At 39.5% G+C, this 26,600-nt stretch overlaps 1 protein-coding gene across 2 annotated transcripts in view; it reads right to left on the reverse strand.

Annotated features, from left to right (window-relative positions):
- RFX4 (regulatory factor X4) overlaps nt 1–26,600 on the reverse strand; it is an 88,988-nt gene that overhangs the window by 53,641 nt on the left and 8,747 nt on the right. For both annotated transcript variants that reach the window (XM_071549751.1, XM_071549750.1), the window contains exons 2-4: nt 16,088–16,174; nt 9,080–9,140; nt 3,773–3,896 (exon numbers count right to left, since the gene is read on the reverse strand). In XM_071549751.1, the coding sequence (XP_071405852.1) occupies nt 3,773–3,896; nt 9,080–9,140; nt 16,088–16,174 (272 nt within the window). The remainder of the gene's footprint in view (nt 1–3,772; nt 3,897–9,079; nt 9,141–16,087; nt 16,175–26,600) is intronic.

Here is a 26,600-nt window from a genome sequence, read left to right on the forward strand (position 1 = left end):
CTTTCACTGCTTCTGCCTGAAGACTGATTCACAGTCTGAACACGTCCCCTCTGAGAGAGCTTGTTCTCATATGCAACATTTAATTGTTAATAACTCAGTGACATACCTGCCCTGCCTCACTGTACCTCCCTGTCTTTTCACTAGTTGCATGGGACACGTTTAATTACTCTACTTCACTTTTACATGAAATCATGCTCCTGTTGAATATAATATGCTTTGCTGTCTACAGTAGCAGCAGAAGCTGAACACCAGCAAATTACAGGGCCCTTCTGTGTCACTATTTAGTTAAGGTACATAAAAGAATCCTTAGTTCTATCTTTTGCAGACAAGTACTGTTATGCCAGACTAGGGAGCATACCAGATTGGCAAATGCTAATATAGAAAACTGCCTCTAATTTTTGCATGATAATTCGGTGAGTAAAACACTAAAGTCTTGACTAACAAATTAAAGTTACAACTCCTTTGTCATATAAGAATATATCACATTAATAACCACATTAGAGTATTCCTAATTTTATATGTACTTTATGTGGCTTAGGAGTACAGATTACTTTTTAAAAGCTGTTTATTTATACAGTAATTATCTTCTTTGCTCTTCTTGTTTCTTTAATTGCTATTAGCCTGATCTCCTCAGAAAACAGTCTATGAAATATTACCATCTGTTAATCTCTTCACCTCCTAGACCAATTTTGGTTTCACTAATGCAATATTACCAAGTGTCTTGTGTCCATGTCCTAACAGTATAATAGAAAATGCTGGTTGGATAGTAGGGAGAACATACTGATGTTAATGCTGAGGACAAGACAGGGAAGAAAAATCTCAGGTTTTAGCTGAGCCATTTGGCCCTGCCTGACTGGACAACCATGAGCTTGGGGCAACCAGTCAACACTTCTACTGCTCTAACTGTGCTCTGAATCGCATACTGCTTCTTGCCCAGCTGTCAGCACGGAGGTGGGGGAAGAACAAATGAGACAAGCAAATAGACAGACAGACAGGAGAGAATCTAAAAATAATGTAGAAAGAAGGTGCAGCAGGTATGTGAGAAAACTGAAAGAAGTAAGATCTTGGTGTAGTGACTGGGCGCTGGAAATAACTGAATGTACTTCAGGGAAACATAGAGAAATTGTGTAAGATTTAGGTAAGGCTATGGATTTAGGGAACACGGGAGATAGCAGGAAGTCCCATTAGTTCAGCAGTTCATGATCAAGTTTTCTCTTCTCCCTGCCACACTCTGTTGCTGATGTATTTGACTTACATCAGGCATAAGAACACACGGGCTGAAGTGCTGTCTACAAAACCTTGATCTGGAGGGATCACTTTCAGGTAAGTTTCGTATGTCTCCAGTGGTAGTTTTAAAAGTAAAATCAACACTGTTCTGTAAAATGAGATGTAACTGAGTATGTAACAATACATAGGATGTTACTTACTACAATTTGGTTTAATATACTGAACTCCCTGTCTCTTTCTAAAAACTACCAGTCTGTTAAAGAAAAAGCCTAAATATTTAACATTGGTCACAGAACTAAAGTTCAAAGATGAATCATAAATTCAATGTGGTCTACTGAAATGCAAACTGTCTACAATTTCTCAGAACAACTAAATCCTTTTTATGGAAGAGATGACAGCTACAGGGCCCTTGATGTTTCCCAATGAGGACAAACATGTCTGGGGTCTCTGTTTCAGCAGCTAAGTGCAGAACCCTTTAAATAGCACTTATTTTACTGCATTGCTTCAATTGCCTCCAAGGCATTTATGCAACACACGCTGCCAATACAGTATTTAAGTCACATGATAACAACTCCATTGGCTAAAACTTCATCCATATACCTTCTCCAAAGGAGAAGCTGATGCAAGCTATTGATAGAATGGAGGTGTGCCTTGCAGATCTTCATGACTGTGCAGTACATTTCCTTGTTAGTAACAGGTTGAAAAGAATTACTGGAGTCTGCTCCAGGTTCTGCAGATGCAGAAGCCTGTTTCATTTCCAGTATTTGTCCCAGTGTTGTCTGAGGTTCCTGGACACATCAGTGCAGAAGCATCAGTTCCCAGATGCAAAAGCAGTGGCCACACAAAGCACTAGAATGCAACTATGATGATTCTGTACGGCTTCCTTCCTCTTCATGAAAAGGTAAAAGAAGATTCAAGCATCACTGCTTCATACCTTTATAGCAATTGAGTGGAAAAGACTTTGACAGCACATGAAAAACATATTGGAATGCCATGATTTTCAGATGGAAGTCATTGTACCTGTTCTGCTACATCAAGATAGTTCTACCAATGAACAGGTGTGTGCATAACAGACAGGAGAGGAGGATGATGAAGTATTAAACAGTGTAACAAAACTGTCACATACTGAAAAATTGTGAGGTAAGAGTGGCAAATTTATGTTCCGATGAAATAATTTTAAAATACTTACACCTCACAATTTACAGAAGTCTTTAGCAGCAGCAGAAGTAGTGTTGTGTAAATTTGAGTCATATTCCAAATGCATTGGCCTACATGAAATCTGCTTCTGATTCTCACTGTGTCTAAATTAAACTTTGCCACTACACTTACCCCTTGGCAGCAATAATATGTATAACAAGCAATTTCATTCACACTTACACATTGTATTCAAACAGAAAACTAAAACAGAATCTACTGAACTACGCAGGTCTTCAAGACACAACAAACATAGTAATGTTACAACATGGTACACTTTACTTGCCTTACTAAACTGCCTACCTAAAGATGTATAATAGCAGATGTCACCTCATTAAATACAATCTTCTCCTTCACCTGCTCTTTACACAGGACCATTTATCCTTCTTTGAATACCCATCACTTCTACAGAACCAACGTTGCAAACACTAAAAGAGAACAGCTTGCAGGACAATTGGCTTCAGACTCATGCTTGCAAGCATTTCAAAAACAGTGGCAAACTCTACACTTTGTTTGTCTCACAGCCTACAAGTTTTAAAGGCCTCTGACACATTCTGTAGTAGAATATCAATTTTAAATCTTATTTTTCACCAAGTGAAAACCACCACCTGGCCAGCAAATCAAAAATATGAACTTTATGTAACCCTCTTGCCAGCTATTAACATCTGCTAGTGGTGTAGAGCATAAGAGCTTTACTGCTCACGCTTGGAGGTGCAGACCTCTGTCTGTGCTAGAGGTGCATCTGCACTGTAAATCTGGAGTTAACCACAGCGTCTCTTACTAGAGCAGAACTGGAAAGTGAAGCACAAGGAATCACAGAGCAAAGATAACTTGGCAGCCTGTACCTGCAGGGCCACACAAATGTAACTAAATGCTTTCTGGACTTCTGTATCTAGAGGCATTGTACTCCACCATGTGAATTTGCCATATAATTTGAAACTGTTAATTCAGGAATATCCATATCATGCTTACAAGAATGGCATAGACATGCCCGAGAATTCAGTGACTGATATTTTACACTGTTTTTAAAAATTATGTATTTGTTTAAGCAGTGCAGATCACAGTGCCACATGTGTTTACACATACTTGTATTCAACTTCCAATTCAACTTTAACTGTCAGTATTGTGTACCATGTCACTGTCAGCTAGGCTGAAGACTGAACTATTCGGAAGCTTAGACATGATTGGAAATTATTCCAACCATCAAAACACAGCCTTTGTCCCATAACCTCAATGTGTATGAGATTTCATTCATATACTTCTATTTCTAGTGGAAGATTTAATTCTTTTCGATAATACCAACTCACCTGCAGATGAAAGCTTAAGTTGTCATCCCGCTGCTTACACTTACCTTCCCAAAGCTGGCAGCATTAACAGGTTGTGTGTCATTTTTCTCACAGAAGTCCAAGTAATGCATGTAGAGAGCACTTCGAGGAATGCAAACACCTTCTGCAATTTCATAGTTCTCCTCCAGCCTTAAAAAGCAAATATCAAACAGAGAGAACTGCAAGTATGTTGGATGTCCTGTATGGTAAACAATATACAAAGCTGCATCTTTTAAACACTTCCTCTTGTCTATCAAATTTGCTTTGTTCTAAAGTGCTCCTTCCAATTATTTTCCATAATACTCACTTGTTTCATTTGGTTCATACTTGCTATCAAAACCACAGGCTGTGAGCTCTCAGCAATCTGTTATACTCTAAAAGAATTCTGCAGTAAACAACTGTATGTACAACAACACAACAGCAAATGTTCACTGAGGGGAAGCATTCTCTCCTCCTTTCCAGAGCAAACTACCTTTGGATCATGACACTCTTTTCACTTGTGTCCAGCTGAAAAATTGCTTACCTTGAGGAAGCAGAAGTGGTTAAAGCGAGTTATTCACAAATGCTCAGGAGTGTGCATAATATTTTATTGTATATTTTCTTGGTATTGTTTGTGAACATAGTGAAAAAAAGGAATCCATGATCAGAATACAATGCTGAAAAAAACCCAGTGAAGTAACATCCTCCTCTGCCTTTTAGAAACTAATATTATTCATTTACACATGTAAATATAAAACTGCAAAATTTTATATTATGTGCCAAATATATAAGTAGGCATATACTTCATCTTTAAAATTTGAAACTTGACTCAGTATAAGTCTACAGATTAGAAGAAATGTTCATTTGAAGCTACATTTTTATGATTGCTTATTCAAAAACATTCAAGAGATATTTACATAAACGCTTAACTTTAAACCATAATTAATCTTGGCATCCATGGCATCAGTCATATGCATATGTGTGTTTGTGTGCTTGTCTGCCTTGCTGGGTAAGAGAAGAAATAAGGTGTAACTTCCTCTTAAATGTATTAAAAAATTAATACACATTCTTGAAAAACTCCAATTTTACAGCAAATAATCTCCTGTCATTTTGTAGCTGTAGAGCACCTTCCAAATATTTAGTTTCTCTCCTTCGTTGCCTTTTTCAGGACCTACCTACCTTCCATTTCACTTATCGTGATCATTTGTGACTGCGAACTATTTTAATAAGATATCCGGTCAGATGAATGAAATCAGTTTGTATGGGAAACATCTATTCTTCCTTGGTTTCTACAGAAATATCATCATGGCATCTTTCCTCAAATTCATAGTGCTTTAACAAAACCTCCTTTCAAAACCTGGAGAGTTCATTTGTATACTATAGCTGCTAATTGGAATGTCAGCTTCCGTGACCAAGACAGGACAGAAAGAAAAGCAGTTAATTATTTCTCCTCATATCTGATGAATTTTTCTCTTTTTCTCTTCTCTTTCACAGAGAGTCATTAGTCTGACACTGAACAATGCCCCATTATACCTGAACTTTTTTTTTAATGATCAAAACCCCATCTTGCTCCACTTCTTTTATTTTCCTGTCTTTTATTTAACAACTTTATCATATTTTGAATCCAGCTTCATTCTACAGTATTGTAGAAAGATAATGAACACAATCTTCTACCTAACAAATCATTACCAGAAAGAATACATATATTAAAAAAAATAAACATTTTGAATGTTGTACTTAAAACCATGTGAAGTCCAGTAGTTCATAATGAGACCTTTTGTACCAGTATGGTATAGGAATAAAGTCCCTAATCCTTCTACAGGAATGACAAATTATGTGTCTCTATCACTGCTTCCCTCTATATACACTTATATAGTTCTAGATTAAATGAGATTATTCTATAGTAGAATCAAGTCTGTAGTTTTGTTACAGATTTATTTTCATATATCAAGATCACAGAACAAATGTGATGTTAACCACTGCTAATCACATAAAAGATTCTAGAACAGATTAATTTTGATGTGGGATAACAATTTTTAAAGTACTAATCTAGGAAGAATCCATTACCTAGCAATGCTTTACCTTTCTCTTTTTTAATCATTTTTGTAATTGTTGCAGCAAATATAATAGTTTTGTTGATTTTAACTTCACAATACTGTTATTACTCAGAGTACCTACACTGTAAGCCACCAAACTGCATGGAATTAAGTTGACTATACTTGGAATAATTCTGTCTTGGGAGAAATAGACACAAACATAAACTCCAAAAAAAAGTAAAATAAAATTCCACACTTACACTTTGTTCAACCAGTTTACCAATTAAATAACCATGAACATTTTAGAGCCAAGCCATAGCTTTATAGGAACATGGAATAAGCACAAGGGACGAGATATTGCTATTGTAAGGCCTGAGCAGTAGAATTCAAGCTTGTGCAGTTTCCCCAATTATGACGTATTTGGCAGTTTCCCCAATTATGATGTATTTGGCAGTAATGTTACATTTACCAGGCCTTTCACTTCATTTTGTGTCATCAACAAAACAAAACCAAAGCATCATTCCTGTTTCCAGGAAAAGGACATTTAGCCAGGCTGACAGCCCTCCAGACAGGCTTCTTGGCTTCTTCAGCTATTCTTCCTCCTCCACATTTGAAATGTTCAGCATACTTTGCCTCTGGAGAGGCACAGGCATTAAGGACAGATCCCCACGGGATTGGTATCTTTTAGCCTTTTCAGCCAGACGTCAGACAAGAAATAACTAATAATGTTGATGGCAAAATGAACCATGTGACAAAGTGTGCATATTTCCCTTATGTCTTGCTACCCTTTCCCTGCTGCTTTCTTCCTCTTCTTTTTCCTTGCAACTGACATTTCCTGTTTCTGTTCTCCAACACTCCACTGCCTTCATTAGCTGTAAATGAGAGTAGCATCTAACAGTAAAACACAACCAGCTTTAACTTGACAGACTCCAGGTGCTGCAGACAATTGTGAGGCTTCCATTTGCCAGAACAAGGGTAGTTTGGTACTGCATCCTGAAATCTGGTCAATAGCTTACCCCACCACTTCCACCTCTTGAATCTCGCCCAGACATTCGTATAAGAACTTGAGGCACATGTTTTCCCAAGGCACATACAGGTAAAATTATTGTCTTTCCTGACTGTGCAAATACTTGGTGTGAGACCTGATGTCCTGCTTTCAGCTGGGATAGAGTTAGCTTTTTTCCAACTAGCTGGCACTGTGATGTATTTTGGGTTTAGTATGAGAATAATGTTGATAACATAGTGATGTTTTTAGTTGTTGTTAAGTAGTGCTTACTGCAAGTCAAGGACTTCTCAGTCTCCCATGATCTGCCAGTGAGGAGCTGCACAAGAAGCTAGGAGTGCATATAAGCAGGACAGCTGACCTGAACTAGCTGACGGGATATTCCATACCATGGAGCATCATGTCCACTATATAAACCAGGGGTAGTTGTCCATGAGGTGCTGACCGCTGCTCAGGGACAGGCTGACACTGGTCAGCAGATGGTGAGCAATTGCATTGTGCCTCATTCATTTTTTTCTTGGTTTCTTTACTCTCTCTTTTTCCTTTTCATTAACACTACTACTATTATTATTATTATCTTAACTTTATTTTAATCATTAATCTGTTCTTATCTCATTCCACGTGTTTCATCTTTTTCCAACTCTTCTCCCCATGCCTCTGGGAGCAGGAGGGAATAAGAGTGAGCAAGTGGCTGCATGGTACTTAGTTGTTGCTGAGGTTAAACCACAAAACCTGAGCAGGCAAAACTGTCAAACACATAAAACTAAACCTACAGAAAGCACTTTCTCCATTGCTGTTCACAACAGTTTACTGACCCATGGGTTGTTAGCTGTCACTGCAGTACAAATAACCTGATGATAATGTGCCTGACTTTCCAGAACACACAAAGTAAGCTTACTACGTTAGCAATTTGACCCTAACTTTTGAGCCTGTAGTTTTATTTAGTGTACCAAGTTCTCCAGGAAATACAAATTCAAAGCTGCAGTACATATGTTGAAAAGCATATGGAAACCACCAGAAAATTGTTTGATGGTATAGCTACTAAGCTGGGAACCTTTTTACTTACAGGCCTATTAATAAATGATCCAATAGTATAATTCAGTTTGACAGCAGGTAAAGATTTCAAATGCTAAAACTTCTTTGCTTTCTGTTCCCTCATGGAATTTTGAGTGGAAAACGAATGGACAACATTGCAGATGCTCCAAAAAAGTCAAAATGGAAGATGCTTGACCTACCTCAGTATGTAAGGAATGTAATGCAACAGACTGATAGTAAGCTATTGCACTAGCTAGAGAAAAGGTAAGAAGATGTAAGGAGCCTTTTCAGAATCAGAATTTTAGGATTCTATTGCAAACACTGGTGAATGAGCATTAAGTGTGCACACTACATTCCAGCAGGCCTTGATATCCTGGGAGTTTAGGGATTTGCTAACCTTTATAACTGAGGAGGCTTGAAAGTATTTGGCAAAAGACTGTTTAGTATTTGCATGTTTTCTGTTGGGAACAGTATTGTTGGCACGTTCTAATTAATGCTGGCTTCTTGGCTATGACATTATTTGCTCCTGTGGAAAAGACTCTTAACTGACTTCACTGCTAAATAAACACTGTTCTGAATTTGGGGCTGGTAATCTTTGCTTGCTCTTTTATTTTAGCTAGATAGTTATTTTTTCTTTATTATCGTAGTTGAACTGTGTTGAAGTTGTGGGGGTGAGTAATGAAAAATAATAAAAGACCTCTATGACATTTCACAATGATTTTAATAATTTTCCCTGTCTGTAATCACTCCCTTTCTTGAGTGTCTGTTCAAGGAAAGTCACTCCTTTTCTTGAATTTCTGAAAAATGGGACTTTTGTGATACAAATTGGTACAAAGGAACAATAGTTCTGAACTAAATGCCTTTATTTATATTTGCTCATCTCATTACAGAGATCTGATTTCAGTAGAATAGTTGGTAAAGGTGGGCTTCACCAGACACTGAAACAAGTGTGAGTCCTGAAAAAAATTCTCAGTTCTAGTTTTCTTTTTGCAATAAATGTAACTGAGATGACAAACCACAAATCACCCGCTGGCAAGGTGGCAATCAAATACGCCAAGTAGATCTTGTAAACTGTATCAGAGTTTTCCTCTGTTCAAACAAATCCCGTAAGACATTTGTTGAGAAATGCTGTACAGGATACTAATGAGCACATTAAACATCTACAGGGAAAGTATCTTTAGAACTATATAAAATGTCCAAGAGCTCTATGTTCTTCATCTGAAAAATGCATAAGAAAAAACACTAACAGATTTTCTTGATTTTTGCAAAAGGCATCTTACCATTGCAGTGTAGCTGGAGTTGAGTGTGGTTTCGATGCTCTATTATTTTCTTTTTCCTCATCTGTTAGGAAGCAAAAAAAAAAAAAAAAAAAAAAAAAAAGCTATGTAATTTCAGTGGGAATTTGTCAAGCATTTGTGAACTAATAAGAAAATTTTTTAAAAATTATGAAAGGTAAGGAATTATTAAAAAGTAATTAAAAGTATTTTTAAATGTTCTCAAATGCCAAAGCTCTCTCAAAATACCTTCCAAATTGTAGATACTGCTTAACCAATAAACCTTGCAAACATAACTGATAGCAGGAAGAAAGTAATGCCTAGGAATAATGACATTGAAAAGGATAAATTTATATGGAAAAAAAGTAACAGTCAGATCTCTAGTAGCATGTGAGAACATATAAACAGGTTCACCTGCTTTAAGGGAACAGTTGCCTTACTCAAGTATTATTTTAGATAAGGCATTTAAACTAGTAGGGTTCATCCACTGCTTGATCCTAACATATGATATGTACTAGATGTTTATAAATTTTCAAAGATCAATTCTGAATGAGAAAAAGTGTATATTTTGTAATATATTTTATTCCTTTTCAGATTATTTCTCCAATCATATTCCTCATTAACTGTTTCCAGGGTAACACTCTGATTTGCTGACTTTCCAAAAATTTGGGTAAAAGATAAATAAAGAAAAAGATAATTAAAATAAAACTTCACATATTGGATTTTTCCTAGGTTTCATTAGTTCTTCTGAAACAATCTGGAAGTACGTATAGAATAATACCTATTAAATTGTGGTTTGTGTAAAGTACGGAACATTCCTAGGTGAAAGCTGGAGTAAAGCACAATGGGCAGCTCCAGAAGGGTATTCTTTGGGAAACACTGTACAGTTTGATATTTTAACAACTTTGTCCCTGGTGAAAGCATTCAGCATAGAAGGCTTTGATTCCTAAACAACGAGGTAAACCACTGCGCCTGTCCCCCACACTGCAAACTTCATTTCTGCATGCAATTAACTTTTTGAAGTTATTTTAAGCGAGCCTTTAGGATGCTAAATCTTAAGGGAGCCGATCTTAAGAGCGACCTCCTGTGCACATCAGACCCTGCGGGGAGACCTGTTGAGCAGTTCCGAGAGCACCCGCACACAACTAACACCGCATTCGAGTCGCTACGCGTCCAGCCCCCGTGCCGCAGCATTTCTCCCGTTCCACACAGTGAAGCTGCGCTAGCCGAGCATCCTTTATCCTGGCGGCCGCTCCCCCGAGTACCAGGAAATCCCACTCTGCAGTTCCCGCGGACCCCCAGCGCAGCCCCCCGTTTGCATTTGCATGACAATGGGCCCCTAATTATTGGGCCGCACACTCCCTCCCTTCCTTTCAGGGACCGCTTTTATTCAGCGCACAGGACCAACACACACATCTCAAATCACCCTTAAATTGTGTTTTTCATTTGTTTTTCTCAAACAAACGGCCGGCGTGCAACAGAGCCGCGGCACTCGGAGCGGAACGCCAAGGGGCCGTGGCTGCCGCTCCGCACGCTCGAGGGCTGGATGGCTTCCACGCTGATTTTCCCTCTGAATCTGCTACACTTCATCGGACATCAAGTCAATAACTAAAATACACGTCCATTCCGTCCTTCCCCCAGCTGTTTCTCGCTTGCATTAAGAGTGAGCACCAGTGGGCAGATGCTGCTTTACCTACCCTGCCCTCAGACACCCTTCAAGCCAGCCATACTCCACTCCTCCCATGTAAGGATTTGTTTTAACAACACAAACTAACAATTAGAACATAGGCTGCTATTTATATCTCCTTCCTCAGGTATGTTTGCTTCCTGGAGATCCTTCGACAAGACTGGTCAGGATTCTCCGTGAACTGTCCTTTAAAACAAAGTAGGAGAATGATGGACTTTGAACTTACTCTAACAAATTGTTTAAGCATCATTTTTCATAAATTATTACCCACTGGACAACTGGATTTTCAACAAAACTAATTTTTTTTCAGATTTAGTGCTTGTCTCCCCTGAAATCAGTTCTCTGTACAAAAAATACAGAACTACTTTGTATTTTGCCGATGGACCAGCTGTCAGACAATATATTTCTGATTTTCACTAGGTGTTGGCTAAAATATTTATTTTTAGAAAATTTCCCCTTTTCTATTAGATTGAAACAATTGCACATGGTATAGAAATAGAGGGGACCTAGAAATACAAACTTTCAGCATTACATAGAAAAACAGTTTATTCTACCTTGTAAAGTTTAATAATGTAATCTCATCAGGTAATTGACTAACATAAAAAATAAATATCTCTATGTTAATTTTGGTTGGTGTCAGGGCACCTAATGGCTTCCATATTGGGCAAGGAATGTTTAATATAACTCTTGGCTTCAGTCTAAACCCATATCTCTTTGTAGAACACAGAAGAGGCAAAAGAAAACAGCATTTCTTACTTTTAGGCCTGTCATATTATCAAGTCTCCATCAGAACAACACTGTAGATTAAAATGAACTCATACCTTTTAAAATCCAGCACTTTTACAATCCAACCTATTTTGCAAAGAAAGGAAACAGAATCACTGAAAAGAAGTCTTGTTTCAAGGCACTGTGAAAGAGGAGAGTTGAAAATTCTTCTGCAACAAATCTGAAAGGGCTTGGAGTCACCAGGAAAAATCTTGCTCCTGACTCACAGCTGCAGGTGTTCACACATAGGACCTCAGGGAGAAAGCCATTTGCTGGGAGCAGATCTAGTGTGTTCACTGCCAGAAGGAGGACTACCAGCATTCCACCTAAAGGTGTCTTCAAGGCACCTGCTTAGGTGGGAAACCTGATACCCATCCCAAACTGAGTGCAGGTAGTAGCTCAGACAGTTACAGGTAAAACTTTCAGTGCAAAAGGGGCCTTCAAAGACGTTAAAACCAGGGATCATGGTAGAAAAATAGTATTTGTTGGCTCAGAGATAGCAATGAATGTTTTTCTTCCCAAACTCAGTGTAAGTTTCTTTGATAACAACTCCATCTTCCTATTTTCACAATTCTGTTTCAAGGCCACCACATTCTGTTTGTATCTTTGTGGCTTTCCCTGAGCTCTCAGTGGTACCCTTTAACTTCTGCTACCTGCTTTTAGGTATAGCTCAGGGAACTTCTTGCTTCCTGGGTGAAGACATGGAGACAATAGGAGCTATGCTCGGCACCTCTTTGAGTGTCCTGCCTTAAACACGGTGAGTGGAACAACCCAAAGTGAAGCCCCAGCATTAGCACACCTTTACCTGAGGTGTTGATGTTAGTTTGTTTGTCATAACTAAAATGGAGTTGAGTTCTTCTTTCCACTGTGGAGGCAATTGAAGAACCCTGTACTTTCCAGTTCTGCCTGCATGTGTCTCAAAACCACTAAGGAGCTAACATCCTATTAGTAGCTTTTTATGGATAAAATCATCTGCTTAGTTAGTTCGCTCCACACTTTTTAGAGCTCTCTTCCCCTGTAGCCCTGCAGGCCAGGTTCTGACTGTTCTCAAAAATGATTTAGCCTTACCTAAAATTAAATAATAGTAAAGAAGCTGTCTTGTCTCTTACCTATATGTAGCCATAAATGATATTCAGGCTCATTAGCATGTATTCCATGCTTTTAAAATGTGGAATTTTTTTAAACCCCTCTGAGAAACATGAGAGCATAGTTCTCATTGAGTAGGTATGACTGAAAAAGAAAGAATTTTCTCCAAGGAAAATCTCAATGAAAACAAGTAGCTCTTTTTTAAACATTTTTGTTTTATTGGAAGAGTAAGAGATTTAGTTCAAACTAATAAGGAAGCTGCTGGATAAGTCCATTTCAGCCAGTATGAACATGGATTTTGAACACTGCTTTTGAAGTACAAACAGTAGTCTGACTATTTTCTTTTATCTCATAAGGACTGTCTATATATTCACATTTCTAAACAAGCAAGAAAATTTGGACGAGCAATCCTTCCACTTCATCAACATCATAACTCCTTTCCCATGGAACTGAAATTGAAATTTTCATAGGCCTTTATTTGTGTTCTTCCAGACCCCTATTTCAATTTGGCTAATCTGGCTCAATGCACAGTACACAGAAAATATTGTGGGGTTGTTTGTGAGGTTTTTAAATTGTTGAATGCAAGGCTGTAACATTCCCTTTTCTGGTGAACCTTTTGACTAATATGCAGAGTGTGAAAGCAGTAGAAGGAAAAATGTATAAAAAACTGGAAAGTGAAGTAAAATTTACTTATGATCTTACAATTTTTATAGTAGAATGTAAAAGTTGTGTTTTGGAAGAGGTCATAAAAAGTTCCAAAGGGGTAAGAAGCACCCCAGGAAGCACAGGGATCATGGGAATCCATGGCTGTGAGTCATTGCTTCCTTTCACAATTTAATGTAGGTTCAAGAGGCCTAGAGGTATTTGGATGAGAATAGAAGATTGCCTTTAAAGGGCCCCTGCGGCCTCTGTAGCAAACCCCAGCAGTAGAAAAGGACACCAGCAAAACTGTTACTCCTGTCCTAAAACACTATGAAAAAAATCATCCAGGGAAAAACAGTCACAAGAGCAAGCATGATGCTCAGTGAGAACATTATCAGTTCACAGCACAAGTTCTCAGAATCTTCAGTGGATACAAGGCCAAAAAAAACCAACCAAACAACAAACCCACTTTTTTTCTCTGGCAGAGTTCAGCCAACACTTACTTAATGCATGTAGAGACAAAAAAACTAGTAAAGAAAAAGATGAGTGATGCCTTCTTTTAGCTGCAGGTGAAAACTGGAGCTACACTGACAACAGCAATTTGATCACCATTCTGAAGAATTCAAATAGGGTTACATAGGTTTTCTCAAAACATTTTGCCTCCTGCTGTTTGTAAATGTATGCCAGAGGCTGGACAAAGAGTGGCACAATGGTCTGGAAATTTCTTGGTTGGCGTGTTTAGAGAAATGTTGGAAAGAACTCAAGGGCTGGGAAGGAGAATGTAATACAGTGATTTCTAAGGTGAAACTTCTAGTTTGTTCTGGATTTCACAGACTACCAGTCTTGCTGCTGAGGAAGTGGTTTACTTTGCTTTCCTACTCCTTCCTCTTCATCTTCTCCTCTCCTTCACCTACCCCTCAAAACAAGGATGACTTTTCAGGTGGATTAATTCTCTTATCTGCACTGCAGAAATGCTGGCAATCGGTGCAAAGGAAGCATCTGGAAGAACTGGCTATTAAGAAGGAAACTAGATAAAATCAACTCTCACTGTTATTTGGGTTTCCATTATACACTGTGACAATGTCTTATGCACATGAATAGTGGGACAAATTCATTCCTGTATTTATTTAATCCGTTTGAAATACACTGCCTTTCATTATTATCACTTGCCCCTTTCCAGTACCAGAAAACAGAAGGAATCACTACCCTGTCTTCTCAGTGCCACTGCATGAAATATCTGCCCTTGCTGACTCACGCAGGGCAACTTCTTTACTGTCCCAAGGTAGGGGGAAGTTTCTCATGCTCACATTTAAAGCACACATAACAAAATACCGCAAGTTTTGTCACAACCGACTTAAGGCAACAGATCTGGAACAAAACATAGAAGGAGACTTGTGATAGTGGCACTATAATTTTACTATTGATACAACCGGTGGTGTGAAATAATTTCCTTGATGATGCTGTCTTGAACTATGAGTCTAAGCAAAGTTCACTAAAGTCAATAGGGCTGAATTCTGAATTCGGACCATATTAAGAGTCTGAAGTCACATCTCATTCATTTCAGTTTTCTTTCATCCCTTTCTCAGTAGCATCAGAGTGAAATGAAATTCACACATCTCAAAGGTTCTCATGATATGCAAATTAACAAGCTGATATTTGTATTGTCACTACAGTTTTTTTAGAGATAAAAATTAAAGAATTGGAAATTAATTTAAAACCAGGAAAACCCAAACCTCTCCCAGTTATATTGTCTGTATTTAAGGATTCTGACCCACTCTTCTTAGCTTGGGAGTCATGAATAAATACCATGTTTCTACTAGCACCTCACATGTCCTTCTAAAAAGATGTTGCCTCCAAAGATATCCCCACACAAATAACAGTAAGGCCCCACTACGGTAAATTTTGTTTTCCATTACAACACTGCTGTAAGGCATGTAGTTTGCTGTGACATCAAAACAAGTAATTCTCTTAAAATACAAAAATGTAAATGTGACATGAGCAAATAAGAAGTTATTGAAAAATATACTTTCTAAACCTTTATTTAGAAAATATGAGTTACTGAATTAAAGAGCTCAGTCTGCATTAACATCTTGTAACATGAACAAATGTATTAAGTCCTGACAGGAAAACAAACATGAAGAGTATTTTGCTTTAGACAAATTAATCAGAATTGAAATTGCATAAACAAGGAAAACTAAATGGTAAACTAGACATTGTCTTGCCTCTTGCAAAAGAAAAAAATTGGTTATTTTAAACTATTTTGGAGTGTTTTTGATTATCTGCTGTTAAAAATCAAGAATAGAAATTACTTTAACTAGAAAGAGTAAGAAAAAAATACCTATTTTAAAATCAACTAGTCTGATAATTGTTTTCTCTCTGTGATTAAAAAGGAAGCAAAAACATGTTTTAGTATATTATTTTTTAATCTCATGATTGTTTCATTCTTAAAGAAAATATTTTCTATGCATGTTTTGATGTGGTATGATTGAAAAACAGCACATTTTTTCCTGTATTTCAGCCACATGATGTACAACAGTGAAAAGGAAAACAGGTGGTTTTACTCATAAGCTGATACTAACAGCACATTTTAGAGGTCATCCAACCTTTATTCTATGACATACAAATTCTTCTGCCTATTTTAAGTCACAGATATATCATTTTCTATTTTAAAAAATGCAGATTTAAAAAAAATAAAACTATTGGATATGTCAGGTGATTTGACTCTTCAAACTACACAGTACTAGAAACATCACTAAGATACAGCAATTTATATAGCACGAAATGAGCACTTGGACATGTTCACACTCATTTTAAATGAATGACAAGTTACTTACTTTCATCATTTGAAACATTCCCCAGAGAGGTGTGACTGGAGTAACGTTTGTTTTCACTTTCACTGAGACATCGTTCAATCCAACTCTCTGCAAAAAAACCAAAGATGCTCTTTTTTTTGTGTTTGTCTTTGCATAAAAGATAAACTGGCAAGACATAAATCTAAGTTTTCAACAGATGGCATTCTGTAACATTTCTCTTAAAATATGCTCAGTCTGATGTTATTTAACAAGAAAATCCTTTCTTGTTTTCAAACTTAACTGTTGCTTTTCAATTTCATTTTTGTTTGTTTTTAAACTACAGAGGCTCAACCGCTTCTGTGTACAAAACAAAGGTTCTCAGGATATTCTTTCCCCTCCCCATCACATGATGCATTAAAAAAAATTAAAATAAACTGAAAGTCAGAAATTCCATTAATTTTCAAGTTTTAGGCTGTAAAGATGTATATCCTTGAGTATTTCCACTGGTTTTGAAAGAACTCTTAACATGTGTAATCAATCCTTCATATGAATTTTGGTTACAGTGAGGATCAAACTGGGCTCTGAAGTCCAGGCCTATGATCCCACTCACACTGGGGGAGTCTCAGGCCCTACCAAGGTCCCTGTGGACAAAGAAAGAAAAAGAAGGGATGGGTGGGAAGACAGCAAGACAATCCCACAAGTTAAAATGAGAAACAACCCCACTGAGCAAAGAGATGCACAAGAAATAAGGGGGAAACAGGCCTCACTGTCAGCAAACTGACAACCAGAAACACCTACAAAGACATGGAAATGGCTTCAGGTTCTATTCCATAAGCCCCCCTCTCCTTGAAACATCAGGCTACCTGCACAGTGCAGGCAGCAGTCTGACAGCCAGCAAAAGCCCATCACGGCAACAGGCTTGAACCCAGTGTCTTGGGAAAGCTGCCCATCTGGTTTATACAAGATAAAAGTTGCTATGACTTCATTTCAGCACTGGATGCCAATAAACAAATAGATGAATAGTCATGACCAAATACATCCTGCAGAAAAAATTGCTCTTTAAACCCAGGCAGTCACACAAACCTGTACATATTGCTCTGTACACACTCTCTACTGCCACAGAGACAATCAAAGGGGAAAGTGGCTCCTGTGCAGGACCTCAGAAAGGGTCTACTGAGAACCCCTGAGGGTTAATTTCCAAGCCCTGCCACAAGATTTCAGGTACTGTTGCTTTGTGCTCTTTTGGTTTTCAGGCAGTGTTGCAGCAGCCCCAGGCTATTCCCTTCTCTGTGCCTCTTTGACCATGTATTTACAGCAGAAACACGCTGCGGTTCTGCCTTTGTCAGTACAATCCTGTCCCTGTGCACATCTTACTCACCATCAACCTGCCCTGTGTCTCAGGAGCCTCGTAACTGCACTGCCTCTGCCCTCCAGCTGCTCCTTTGAGCCACTCATCTGAATACCAGCAGAAGTAACACTTGTTGTCAAGACTTTTTAAACAATATTTCTCCTACCATCAAATCCAACACAGCCTTGTATAAAAATCCCTTCAATATTGCTGACACCACAGTGTAAACCTCGCCAGCCATGCCTGTGCTGTCTGCTCAGCCCCTGCTCAGTTACTAGTCCATAAGCCTGTGGTGATCCAGCTTTGAGCCTTTCCCTGCTCCCGCTGCTTGGCTGCCTTGGCTGGGTGTGTATCACCTCCTTGTCCAAGGGCCAACACAGCAATACAGCTGCTTTGTGCCAGATTTCTTTTACTGCCCCAAAACTGAGCTAACAGCAACTCTCATGTCCTGTTTTAGTGCCATGAGCTGAGGGACAGGAGATTGGATCCTCACAGACTCCTACAAATGAAGAGAATCCTGCTGCTGAGGACAACATCAGAGAGAGGTGCAAGAAGCCTTGAGAAAGACCCTTCCTCCTCCTCCTCCTCCTCCTTTCAGCACACAGCCATGGCTGTATATAATTCCCTTGGCTCCAAGCCCAGCTGCAGGGAGGAAAAGCAACGGCGGCTGCCATTAGTGCCAAGGAGAGACCGATGCCCAGCTCTGCCCTTTCTTTTCCTCCTGGCGCCAAGAGCTGGGAAGCTGGGATGCATCCTCTTCCCTCAGCAGCAGGGAACTGGCAGCAGCCATCTTTAGTCACATTCCCTGCCTAAGTAGTAGGGAAAAACCTTTTTAAGTGTCACTTGATAACAATTCTCGCCATCCTTGTTCACATGCTGTCTCTGATAACTGCGCACGTTCCCCTTTTCCATGGGTAAAGCACAGTTTGCACTGCCAGATATAAAAACTCTGGAGTAGAGCACATTTACTGTTTAATTATGTGCTGCAACTCCTTTGGTCCTGAATCACCCTAGTGCAGCTTACTGCAGCCAGTCTGGCTTTCCCTTTGTAGCCTTGCATTTAAATAGCTGTTAGAATTCTTCAGGGCTGAAAAGATACATGACCTGTCTAGCACCAAAGAAAGAAGAAAACTAACTCTTTTGAGCAAAAATGTCAGGGAGTTTATGGCAAATTTGTCAAATTATTCAGCAGATGACAAAATCTGACAATGCCAACGAACTATTTAAAGGTTGTGTTATCTCATAAAACAAATTGTTTAAGTATAAATAAATAAATATTCTAATAAATATCTTCATTTAATAAGTAGATACTTTTTAGTGCTTGTACAAAGAAAAACACTTTCACAAGGCTTTCAACTCCCAATATTAATAACTATCTCTTTTGGTATTAAAAGAAAATACAACCACAGTTTTGCTAAAATTTTAAATGCTCCCTTCAGTGACAGCACCTGCCTAAAACAAAACCAAAACCCAACAAAACAAAAAAAAGCAGACAAAGAGGCAGAGCAAACAAAATAAAACGTCAAAACTGAGTCTGACTTTTAGAAGCTCTGTAAGAGTTAACAGAACCTGATCCAGTATAATGAACCCACTGAGTAAAGCTCTCTACATGTTGAATGCTCTTTTCCTCAGGACACACAGATGTGAATCTGGGCTGCACTGGGGCCTGTCCTGGGCAGTCCAGCTGCAGAGCTGCAGAGCTGCAGGAAAAGGCCCATAGCAAACACCTGGTGTCACTAGGCTGAGGTCCCATGACACCAATCACATCACACCACTGTTCTAAACACACACTGAGTCATGTGGTATGGAAGGTTCAATGTGATTAAAGTCTAAATTATTGCACTTGGACCTTACAAACTTCTCACAGACACAGGAACATCAGGAACAGTATAATGGAGAGTTCAGGCATTGACTAAGCAGAAGTGAATATCAGACCTGATAAGGAAGATCAACCATTAACACAACATGAGAACCTCCAAATTTCTAGTGGGAGGTGCTTGTGAGAGCAAAAGAAAATGCATCCTTGTCAAATACAGGTTGTATTTTTACTGACTGCATTTTCAGTGTATCAAGCCTTCAGGTATTTCCTCTCACTGCTCTCTAGGACTCCTTCCCAGCCTGAGCTCCAGCATATCATACCCTCAGCTATACTGGGAGAGTAGTTTGAGAAAGAGTCAGCACTAATCAAAAAACATCCAGGCAAAATAAATGGATTAATTAATACCTAGAAGTAAAATGTAGTATAGCCAAATGCTGATAACTCTGGGCTGTAATACAGTCCTGAAACCCCCACAATCTCATTAGCAAAGAAAGCAAATAATATTTTTTTGAAGCTGCATCTTTAAATGCAAGATCAGTTTTTCAATTTCACACAAGTCAAGAGTGAATTATAGTGAAACACACAACTATGTTCCTCAGCCTTAAAACTTTTACTATATAATTTTATATATGTTCAAATACAAACACACTGTGTCTTCTTTGGGATTCCTACATGAGGGAAAGGAGACGGTTATTCAAATTACAGTAATTTTTCAAGTGTCAATTTTCTGACAGAATAACTTACTATGACACAAACAAATAATAAAAATTGTTCCCAATTCAGTGCTGAAAGATGTATTAAAAAGCTAAGTATGCAACCACTTCTGGCCCTCATTTTGCCTCTTCTCTTTTGGATCCTAATCTTGCTAAGACTGTGCCTCAAGCACAAGAGCATTTCACTTCTATTAAATATGCCCATCACATTTTTACTAACAGAAGTTTAAACTGAACTTGTTTTCAGAAGTAGGCAAAGCAGGGGCCTGTGTAACTTCACTCTGTCCCCACTAAGGCTTTTCTCTTCACACCAACAAACCATGTTTTCATTTCTATGGTGTTTCCAACACTGAGGTAGGAAGGAAGGCGGAGGATTCCCCCAAACAGATAGAAACACACAAGAGCTGCTCAGGGGCAGGAGCTTACACAAACTTTCAGAAATGAGAAGCACAAATATCTTTTAAATATAACTTTGATAGATTATTTAGGCAAGTTATCTCCTTCAGAAGGAAGGGTTTGTTCCCAGAAGACACCTTTGAAAGGCTTCTCCCTACAGAGCCTCAGTTGAGGTGAGAGAGTACATCAGAAGTGCCTGTGTACTGCTAGTACAATTAATGAGATAATTACTCCCTCTTGTTTGTAATGGTTATTGGCTTAGCATATTTGCAGCCCTGAAAAGGAAGTTCTCGTTGCTCGCATGTGTACATGGCCATAGCAGGAGCAGTGCAAGAGCCACCTGGGCCCCACGCTGAAGAGAAGAGGAGGTGTGCCTGATCGCAGTTGGCAGTGGCTTTTGCTGCTGCCACCCTGCCAGCAGGTTTAAGAGTTGCTGCAGTAATAGCACAACCTGTATTCAGAGTCTCCTCTGGCCTTTGTGAGGCACTGTGTCCTGCTCAGCACCCAACTAGGGTGCCAAAACCTGCTGGAGGGGCTGTGCCACACAACTGGGAGGTGGGTGTACCCAGAGCTGCTGCCTGCAGCCCTGTGGGTGTGTGTGCATCCTGATGGAAGATTAAGAGGTTTTATAGGCAGAATGAAACCTGTGGTCACTGAATCTGAGCTGCATTTTGCTCACCTCATTCCCTACAGTGCTGCAAACAGCACTGCTTTTCCCCAGACATGCCGTATCCTCTGATCCCAATGTGGTTGTGTCACTGGCGTAAGAGTGAACTGTTGTTTTTTTTCTGAAATTGTATGAGAATCTCCATTTTCTAGAAAGATAGTCAAGGCTTTTGGTTGTCACAATATCAGTTTACACAATTATTTATTTCACCACAGCCCTAGCAATGGCACGAGAATCCCTCTCAGAATCCTTCAGATCCAGATTGGCTCTCATACTTCACATTTTAAAGCAGTTCACAAAAAATCATGACAATTTACTTAGTGTGCTGCATAAAGACCAGCACTTCTTCCACATCAATTTGCTTACCACTGAAGTAGTTAACACTGGAATAAGAATTAAGATTTGCTAGGACCCAAACCACTGCCTTAGCTATGCACCAACTTGGATGGTGCAGCTGCAACAGTCCAGTTCCATATTTTCATTTGTGGTCGAATTTGTATTTTTTTCCCCAAGTTTTTCAAGGCAAATGTAGGAAGAAAACCTAGTAAGTATCTGTGAGCAGGGCATATAAAAGGTAGGTAATGAAAATATAAAGGAACTACTAAATTTTAGTGGATTTGCAAGAGGACCTGTTAGAAAAATAAATACTCAGAAGTTATGACAGACTTAATTTTACAGTTCCAGTGACAGAAGAGGAACTCTTCTCATGCATACAGAGTCTTAGCACCCCTCTAAGTTATTTGGTCATTGTTCTCAGGGAGAAGAGTTACTCATCTCTTCCCACAGCATCTCATTGCCAAGTATTTCAGTACTGAGTTGGCCAGCAATACTGCCTAGCTGCCCATCTGATCTCTTAGACCAAGAAGAAGTGGTTGCAGGCAGCAGGTTTAGCAGGTAAAATCAGCACCTCAAAAGCTCAAGAAGCTGACTGAAGGCCATGGAGCTTCACATTTCCAGTTTGATAGCCCATGTACTAACATGTTATTATATTTTTCAGGTGAGTTGATGGGATGATACTCTATTTCTCATTAAGGAAACCATCACTGCCCTGACAGTTTCTTCTGTTGTCCGTCTCAGAGTAAGAGCTGAGGTCTGCATGATCCATTGAACTTTTCTCTGCAGAGCTGGTCACTGAACATGGTCTGAGAAATGCCAGTACCCCACAAACACTCTCCTCCTGCTGTGTCACACCATTGTTGGGGACAGAGAACTTCTAACCTCTACAGCTGTTAAATTCATATTGTCTGAGCGGACTGTCTGTTCTGGTCATCCCCTAGTGTGCTGCAAATCTAATTTCTAAATGCTATATGAAAGTAAAGGAAAAACAAGCCAGTACATCTAATATTTTGACTGATACACATGAAGACTACACCTAGTAGCACTTCTTGGATCAATTTGTCATATCACCCTCGAAGACAAAACTCTACTTTAAAACAGTCCCTTGAAGGCAAAAGAGACAATTCCTTTGTCTCAAGAATAATGATTAGGAGATAAAGCTGAAGTCTGAACCTCAGACCTAATCAAAAACCCTAATCTAGTACCTGTTGTATCTGGTCTGAGTAGAAACAGGATTCCTGTTCTGTATCTCTCTCACATCTTGCAACACAGCACTCCTGGTTACAGGCACACCTGCCATCTGAGAAGTGTAATGCTGCTGGAGTTCTCTGCAGGTTAGTTACAGCAGCACATTTAAAGCTTTAAAAGAACCACAGTGCTTGAAAGAAAGCAAGCAAAAATCACTTTCTCTCCAAAACCTCAGTCTACTGTAAAAGCAAGACCTGAACTTGTGGGTTAACCTCTGCACATTGCTATGAACAACTGTGTGCCCATAACCCAGCAAGGCTTGGCAGCCACTGACTCCCATTGAGGACATTAAACTTACCAAAACCAACAAGCTATTTGGGGCAGCCAATCACACACATGGAAATTTTCTACAATGTATGTTTTCATAGGTGATATAGTCAAAATCGCACCCCCTCCACTGTCAAATGAAGGGTTTGTGAGACCATAACAAGGCCATCATCCAATTGCTATTCCTTCTAATTCTTTCAGCACGTAGACACTCGTAGTTCACAAACCATCTCCTCTCTGACATTGAGGACCTGCCGTACAGAGCCTGGCTTTGCTCCTCACTGCATCATTCAGTTCCATCAGCTGGCAAGGCGCGTTCCCTTCAGTCAGTGTGTGTGAGCTGTCAGGAACATCTTCAAGCTCCACAGGAAATCATGCCAGTGTCCTCTTTGGTCCTGGATAGCCATCTTCTGTTCTTCCAAGAGATCTTCTCCTCAGGGATGACAGTGACACATGGCCTTGGTGCAGATGGCAGAGCCGCTACCCTGACAAGCTGCCAGATACCTTGGTGTTTTGTTTTCTAATCTAACTTTTTATTTAATTTCCAGCAGGGCAAAATGTCAGGCACTCTTGTTTCAGTCCTTTCTTTTGTTCTCATTTCTTGGCATACAATTCTATTGGAACCATTTTGGGGTTAATGGACATTGGTCCAGGGCACTTACTAGATGTTGGCAGGAATGTTTTTGTTCTTTTTCTTTGACTTGTGATTCTGGTAAAGCCTTGTGAAGATTCACCTTGATATCATAAGAATGCAAAGAATTACTCTCTTGAGTGTGAGAGAGCTCTTTTGTTTTGTTTATCCAGGACTTTGCTCCTAGTACTGATTTTCTACTAAATTATTTGATCAAGTATATAAAAAATTGGCATGTCATGTTTAAACTGATAACAAAAAGCACCACAGTTCACAATTTAACTCCTCCAGAATACTTGGGCAGGAAAACTGGAATTTATGAGACGTTGCATTCTTGTTACCCTTCGCATTATGCATTTAGAAGTGCATCTAAATGTGATTCTTTCTTTTAAGTACTCTGTCAGCAATGTTCCTTGTTAAGAACCTGCATCTCAAATGTAGATTAAGCACCCTCAGGAACTCTAGAATGCAGGATTCCTTTGTACATTTATTCTGGTGTTTAGGGCCACCTCTAGCAAGGATCAGACAAGGTTTGTGAAGTCCTGTCTGTTCCCCTCTCGGCAATCACATAACACATTGCTATTGCCTTTCCAATTCCATATGCATGTTAATCAGGAGTAGCCTTTTTCTTTTCCCAGTCACACACAGATGCTACATATTGTTTTATTTTGAAAAGTAAGTTTCACCAGACCAGTAAATGGCCACTAGGGTTTTGCTTCATCAAGGCCATTCCTCATTTAACAGCAAAGTGAACATCACTTAGTCCAGTTTAGGGCAGTGACATTTCCTCAAGTTCCTGTAGGATCCTGTAAGCTAGCTGGCCAATTCAGCACTCCCAGGGCTGAACTTTAACTTTCATGGCTGTGAAACATGTAGCCAATCTTTTCATCAGTAAGATCAACCCACACATCATGTGTCTTCCAAGCACCAACTCTGCACACAGCAAAGTGTACCCTCATGCTTCCACAACACAATGTGTTGTATTTCCTCAGCCCTCCAGGGTCTGCTGCATGAATCCCTGTAAATGCTATCATTGTCTCTGATTTAGCTGCAATGCTTCCTTCTGAGGAAATGCAAATATGCCTCTTGATCATTGCCAAACCTATTCTTCCCAGAATAAAGCTCAGCATCTCTTGATGCCCTCAGTGCCCCAGATCCATTAACTTCTTATGCTAGAGAATTAATGTGAGACACACAAGAGAGCTCACAGGGCCTTAATTTCTGTGTACCTCACACAACATCGCTTATACTCACACCTTGCAGCAATCTCTGCTCAGTATTTTATGGGTTAAACATTCCCAGCTGCTGCCACAATCCCTCAGTTCACCAGTGTGCATGAGAAGACACGGAGCCCTCAAATCCTTAATTCATCTCTGTTTCACCAGTGCACAAGGCTGGAGTCCTTTGGCTGAACAGGAAGGCTGTGACTCAACAAGAAACAGAATTTGCATCAAGTACTCATGAAATGCTTCCCTTTGCCTCAGGAGCTGATGAATCCAGTGGACAGGCCAATTTGGCACAGAGAAAGCAGTACGTCAGTAAGACAGGCCCACAAAGATGACAAAATGAAAAGATGTGAGATATGGATGTGGGATATACAAAACACTGGTTGTGGGGCTCAGGGTGGCAAGAGAAGAGGGAGGAGGCTTGTTGGAAAGGAGGTGAAAAACAAAAGGAATGGAAACAATAGAATGAAAGAGAAAGGAAAGGGCATGGTAAGAGAGGAGTATTTTGAGGGTTTTTTTTAATGAGGAGAAAAAGAGGTCAGCTCCTGAAGCAAGGGGTCTACAGTAAATATTTCTCATTAGAAACAGCATCCAGTCAGGCAGATTGAAAGAACATGAGAAGACAGACACACATGTGCAAAGAAAATTCAGGTGTCAGGACATAATCCTAGTAGTAAGAAAGAGACAAGCACTTGACCAAAAAAGGAATGTTAATCTAAGGAAAGAGACACTACATTTACTCAAATGGTGGCTACTTTTCCTCACTTTATGGATATCTATTAAAATCTAGCTCTTGCTCACTACCATCAAAGGATGCAGCCATCACATTAGTCACAACCATTTTGTGGGCAAATATGGCACACCAGACAGAAACAAATGAACACTGCTTCTTTCAGCTCCCAGACTGCACCCAGAGAATATCTGCCTACCAAAACTGGCAAAGAGGACATTAACAAATCATCACAACTTATCCCCACAAATATTGGTAGCTCTTACACTACTCTGTGTATACAGAAGAAGCATTTCATGCTTTTTATTTTACAGTATACATGTGGTTGACAAAAAGTCTTTGCTAAGTCCAAATGTGCCTAGACTTGAAGATTTGTAAATCTTGTATGAATTTAGTCCCTTCCACACTGTGTCTTCACTCCCCTTAGAAAGTACTATGAAAGTAGACTAGTGCTTTTAAAACCAGGAGCCTGGCTCTTCTGAGAAGTCTGCAGTCTCCTCAGAACAATATGTAAAGCAAACTCACAGAGGGAACATAAGAAAAAAGAGAAGTCTTCTTTCCTCCTTCTTTTTTAGCCCAAGACTCACCAAAACAAGAGTCTAGTATTGAATATTCAGCACTGAATACGAACTGTTCAATAGACAGTCTGTTTGCAGGGCTCAAAGTGGAAATGACCCAGCAAGGAGGAGAGGTGAACACGCTGCTCCATCCATGTGATTAAACTGCTCTGTAAATGCAGTTCTCCTCACTTCTCCCCACCTTGTTACAATGGAGGCCATTTGCTGCCTCTACGACAACTCATTTTAAAAACTGTTTGCATTAGAGGGGCCCCTGCACCAGTATTGTCCCTGTGACTCTACATTTAGGAGAGGAATATGAGCTCCAACTTTGGGAAACCTGTGCTAGTCAGTCAGTCTGACCAGCAGGATGTATTATTGCCACTGTTTGGCAGAAAGGAAGAACAGGGCACAGTTTACAGAGGAACACAGTGCCCTGCTGGGAGAGTCCCTGCTCTCAGCCCGCACAAGGCACAGAATGAATCTCACCTGGCAGCTGCCTTGTTCTGCCACAAACCTGGGAGGTCTCTTAGGTATTCCTCCTCTGAGTTAGGACATTATGGTGTCACACAGTGAGCACCCAGGGGGCCCATCTGGGACACAGGCTGGTGTGCAAA

The sequence above is a fragment of the Pithys albifrons genome, chromosome 3 (genome assembly GCF_047495875.1).
Source record: "Pithys albifrons albifrons isolate INPA30051 chromosome 3, PitAlb_v1, whole genome shotgun sequence".
Taxonomy (NCBI): domain Eukaryota; kingdom Metazoa; phylum Chordata; class Aves; order Passeriformes; family Thamnophilidae; genus Pithys; species Pithys albifrons.